Here is a 5964-nt window from a genome sequence, read left to right as displayed (position 1 = left end):
TATATATATATTATTATATTCATTTTATAAGATATAATATTAGGACAGATATCAGTATGTAAATTTCATTCCAGTATATATATCAAATTTTTATTATATATTTTCTTGGTATTATTTTTCAATATTGATATCTTATAAGATGATATAGACAATGCTATAGCATCAAAAATTTTCTGTTATCTCATGAAAATATTAATGCCCTTTTGATAGTTTTATTAATACTTCGATGCTTCGATGCTCTGTTTGATATTTTATGAAAATTTCGATTGATGTTCGATATCTTAGCTTTCATTTTTAAATACAATTAAAATTAAATAACAAAATATTAACAAAGAAAAGAAAAGGATTTAAAATATAATTTTATGTTAAAATAATCTAATCTGTATATTAAATTGTGAAATCTTGTTTGAATTCAATTAATACTAATTATCAACTAAGCAACTTTCAATATCTTTTATTTTTTTTCATTTTCTAAGATATATATAATCCATCTTTATATTGCGCAATCAGCTATTTGATTAATTAAAAAATATTTTTTTTTACATCATTATCTTAATTTAAAATACTAATTATAAACTTATTTAACTATAAATTATTAACAAAAAGGCTATTTTAATTGGAATTTTTTACAGAAATAAAAGGAATTATATACTTATGAAAAAAATTATATACTTATGAAACGAAAACATGACATATTATATTTTTATTATATTTTTTAATATTATAAATCAAATGATTTTATTTTTACAATTTATATAGGATCGTGAGAGATGTTAATAAAAATGTCAATTAAGATTTATTTATTAAATTTATTTATTATTAAGTTAGAAATAATTTAAGTTCGCAGATGAAATAAATCTGCGAAGAGAATGCAATTGTGGTTCAATAGAAACAGTGCGATTCTTTCTTTATTTTTCTTTCTCTCTTCATCTAACAAGTTTCAATTAAAATATTAATGAACAAGCTACAATCGATATTTTTATATATTAATTTTTTTATATATTAATTTTTGAATATGTTTTAATTTTTTAGAATTGATTCTTCAAAGTTGTCCCATAAATATATACTTCGTATGCATATATTCGAACATATTTATATATTTATATATATTTATATATTCGAACTAAATAAATACTCATTATTTTTACGATACGATAAACAATTAATTCACAGAACAAATTCAATCAAACATTTTATTATAGAATTTAAAAATATTATAAACGAGAATTAATTATATAATATAATATCTCGAAAAATTTTAATTATTGTAGCAAATTGAAAATTGAAATAAACAGAACTAAAATTAATAAACAAAACAGAGCGAAAAATAGTCATTAATAAAAGAAATTTTAGACTACATCTACTACAATTATAAAATTATAAAGACTACATTTATATATTAATTGTTCTAAATTTAATTTCAGTGCTGCATAATCATATTTTATATTCAAAATCTATATTCAGTTTATATTCAAAACCAAATAAAAATAAAATCATTAGAACATTAATTTTCTTAATCAAATTAATGACTGTAAATTCACTTGTCAAAAATTATATACAAAAGAAAAATTATCTTGTAGATAAATTGTTATACTTGCGAACTTTAAAAGTGAAATATCAATATCAAATGCAATATTTAATACTAATGCTATTTTCAGCATTTTAAATAATTAAAATATGTATAATATTAAGAAATTAGAAAATTAACCAAACAATTATAAAAAATAACAATGAAATAAAAATTATATGGATTTTATTCCATATTAATAATTATGCTAAAATTATTTTTAACAAGAAAAAACTGACTAAATAGCTAAAAAAAAATTTCAAAATTATCAATATTGAAAAATAATAATAAGCTATCCATAGAAGATATGATAAAAATGCTCAAAAACCAATTATTTTATATATAATATTTTATATAAAATAACCACTTTTTACATATAATCAATATTATTAAAAACTTTCATAAGAAACACAATCTATGCATTAAAAAGAGATAAAATAATAACTTGAATAGTCCATTTCAAGAAAATTTATTATTGTTACAACAAAAAATTAACTCCACAATATAATACATAATTATAATCAATTAGTTTTACCAAATTTACCAAATTTACCAGCATTGCCAAAAATATATAAAAATATATATATGAAATAATAATTTAAGTCACAAAAATAAAAATAAAGTTTACGATTTGTTGCATTTATTACAAAAACTAAATTATTTAAAAAATCATTTGAAAATAATTTTATATTTAAAATTAATAATAATAAATAAATTGTGTCTTTAATCTTGCAATGTAACATAATGTGATAAAAAAATATATATATTATAATAATAATAAAATCATAAAATTTATTATATAAGAATATATTTATATATATAAGAAATATATTTATGAAAAATATAAAAAAAGTAGAAAAAATAGGAAAATGAAATCTTATTTATTATTTAAAAAAAAATATGATAAACAATGTATTAAATATTTTATTATTGAATAAAACCAATTATTTCTAACAACACTTAAATATTAAATATAAGAAAAAAAGCTATACAAATATTACTTATTTTTCATAATTTTTCATTATTTTTCTAAAATTATGTGAATATTATTTTTTAATATTCACTGAATATTAAGTATTTTTGTTTATAATTAAAATGAAAAAAAATATTTATATCCAATTCGTAAATCCAACTTTTTTAGAATAAATAAATGTTTCTATGAAGTTTCTAATATTTACCGTAGCTTGTGTATATATATATATATATATATATATATATATATATGTATGCATAAATTGTCAATATACTTTTATCAATGTTTATCAAATATATTATGATAAAAATATTAAAATCTGATCTATTATCTATATCTATATTATTATTATCTATTATGAATAATTTATATGATATTTTTACGTGAGTTTAAATTTAGAAGGATAATTGAGAAGATAAATTTATTATTATATATTTCATTTATACAGTTTTTAAACATATTATTTTAAAAGGAACTATAAACAAAGAAATGGTTTGTATTTATTAAAATTTTTTAAGTTTTAGAATTGATAATTTATAAATCTTAGTTAGTTATTAAATTTATAATTAATTTTGATTATGCAAAAATTGATTAAATATAAGTATAATGCTATAGTACTTTTAAAAAAACTATATTATAAGTTATAGTATAAGTTACAAATTATATAAATTACACATTTAAAACTTTATTTGCAAAAATGATATTTTATATAAATCAAATTAATATAAAAATTATGTTGTATAGATTTACATTAATAGAATGAAGTACAAGATCAACATTTTTTTGCATTATTCATGATTTCTAATAATAATTAAAAGTTACCTTTCACAAGTTTAAAATCTATTAAAATCTGAATTTACCAACAAATATTGTGTTACGGACAAATCATTAAAAAAATTATTTTTATTGCTTTTATGAAATTTTCATATATAAATATGATAAAATGTTATCAAAAATAATATTAAAATATTTAAAAAAGCTTTTAAAAAGTGAGGTGAATATTTCAGATAATCAATTTTTTAATTTTATTTTATACCAAAATTAATTATGTATATTAGTTTATTTTATAGTTTATAGTTTATTTCGAAACTATTAATTTATAAGCAGAACTTATGTTTTTATATACATTCTGACAAATCTACTGATTATAGTTATTCAAAGTCAATTATCATAATTAATAAGAAATCATCTTTTTGAATTATTTCATTTACTTACACATAATATTCGAATTGTTGATTAGACATTATTTTAAAAAAAAATTGTAATAAAAAATCAGAAGTAATTTAAAAGTTCAATAACTATTTTTATATAATTATAGTTACTTTATATAATTATAGTAACTTTACAATTTGATTAGGATTTTTCTCAATATAATTATAAATAATATTCATCATCAATCAATAACAATATTTTATTAAAGAATATTTTATTAAAGAATATTTTATTAAAGAATTTATTAAAAAAAAATCTACTTGATAATATAAAAAAAATTTGATGCAATTTATTTTTATTTTTTTATTTAAATAAATACTTATATAATAAATATTATTTAAATAATATTTATTGAAATAATTCCTAATTTTATATTTTCTAAATTCTCTTCATATATTAATGTTTTATTATTAAATATTTTTCAAATTTTTCAATACAATATTAAAATTGTTTAATGTTCAATAGATATATTATATGTAGTAAAAGAAAATAGTAGAAAAATGTTCAGAATAGCACAATTTATGTTATATCAAAAATAAAAAGATAATTTCTATGAAACCAAAAATCAAGCATTTTTTATATTTTATATTTTTTATTTGCTAAATTCGTTCGATTCCTGCTGATTGTCAACTTATCTTTTTCCATTCCTAATCACTTTTAGCTTAGTTCTCCACACTTATAACCTCTCAACGTGAACGCTCCCCACTCTTAATTATTTCCAGTACATATATTCATTCTTACTTATGGCAGACGGGTTACCCCTACTCCTGGTCCACGAGCCAAGCGCAAAATGCGTCAGCTGCTCGCCAGTCGTCTTTGCGACGTTGTTAAGTAATAATCGGAAATTGTTGTCACAATAAATTTTGCTACCTGTTCACTACAGTTCTTACGCGTTTCAACCCTATATTTACTATATTGGTTCAATATATGAATCGTCATCGGTTAGAGTGCATTTTTTGTTGATTGACAAACGATAGTGTGATGGTCGAGAAATTACGTAATTAAAGGCCACAGTAGCGCTACATATAACGTAATTCATCAGACTATTGTCGTTTCCATGATAAGAATGATAATGGAGGTTACCTGTCTGAAGCTTCTTCCGAGAATAATCGGGAGAATCCATGCACAATCAATCGGGGATCTCGACGCCTGATACAGAGGTCACGTCCACTATTGTTTCGTAAAAATGGGATTGGCAGGTAAATTTTTTTCTAAGGAAATTTCATTAATAATGTTTTCAATTGATTTGAAAATCTTTTTTCCGAAAATCTATTCTACTATAATATAATAATAATAATTGTCAATGTATGCATATATAAATATTGAATTTGATTTTTTTTTTATATTATATAAAAATTATAATAGATAGAATGCATATCTATCAATCTTCATTTTTTTTCGCGTATTGATTATGAAAAGAATTAATTGTATAATTCTATAATTTTTTATTATTAGAATTAGAATTCTATATAATATAATTTTGTATTTTCTTTTTTTGTGCAAAAGAATTTAATAAGTAATAATATTTATTTTTTATTAGATTTAAAAATTAAAACTACAAAGATTTTAATTTCTATAAATTTAAAAAAAATAACAAACATAATTAATATCTGTTAAATATAGAGTTATAAAATATTATTATTTAAATTAATACACAAAAAATATTATTTATTTATATCATATTTAGCAAAATATATAATATAATTTTATTTTTTAAGTAAACTTATTTAAATAATAAAAATATTAAATAATAAATAATAAAATTACAATTAACTTTTATAGACAAAAAATATTTTACAATTTTGCCTCTTCTTGATACATTGGTAATCATGTTTCAATAATAATCACAATGTTACATTTGTTAAATGATAATAATAATGAACAACGGTATTTGGACATGTCGCGTTTGTGGAATCGATTATCATTATTATATAATTGTGACTAGTTGTATGGAACACTTATCGTGCGAAAAGTGGAAAATTTCGAAGATATCCGCGTCAGTAGGTCAGTTTACATCTCATTATTAACTAGTGCATACGTATCCATATTTGATTCGTACCATTGTTTTCATTAAAGCATTCTTCATTAATTTTAAATCAATATAATATGTATATTTTATAAAAGAATATTTCTATTGATTTTTTGGTTTATAAAGAATAATGCTTTTAATAATAAGATTCTATTTTAATAATAAGACAAAAATTCGAAGAAA

The 5964-nt window shown here is 18.7% G+C and overlaps 1 protein-coding gene across 3 annotated transcripts in view; it reads left to right on the top strand.

Moving 5' to 3' along the window:
* Window positions 1-5964, top strand: part of LOC102671005 (hepatocyte nuclear factor 4-gamma-like) — a 108987-nt gene that overhangs the window by 13352 nt on the left and 89671 nt on the right. Inside the window, exon 1 of one of the 3 annotated variants that reach the window (XM_006623768.2) lies at window positions 4451-4951. The exons of the other annotated variants lie outside the window; for them this stretch is intronic. Coding sequence (XP_006623831.1) covers window positions 4939-4951 — 13 coding nt within the window. The 5' untranslated portion in view covers window positions 4451-4938. Of the gene's footprint in view, window positions 1-4450; window positions 4952-5964 lie in introns of those variants that run through there. 3 annotated transcript variants of the gene reach the window in all.

The sequence above is a fragment of the Apis dorsata genome, unplaced genomic scaffold (assembly GCF_000469605.1).
Source record: "Apis dorsata unplaced genomic scaffold, Apis dorsata 1.3 scaffold_943, whole genome shotgun sequence".
In the NCBI taxonomy this organism is placed as follows: Eukaryota; Metazoa; Arthropoda; class Insecta; order Hymenoptera; family Apidae; genus Apis; species Apis dorsata.
This window is presented reverse-complemented; position numbering and strand designations above follow the sequence as displayed.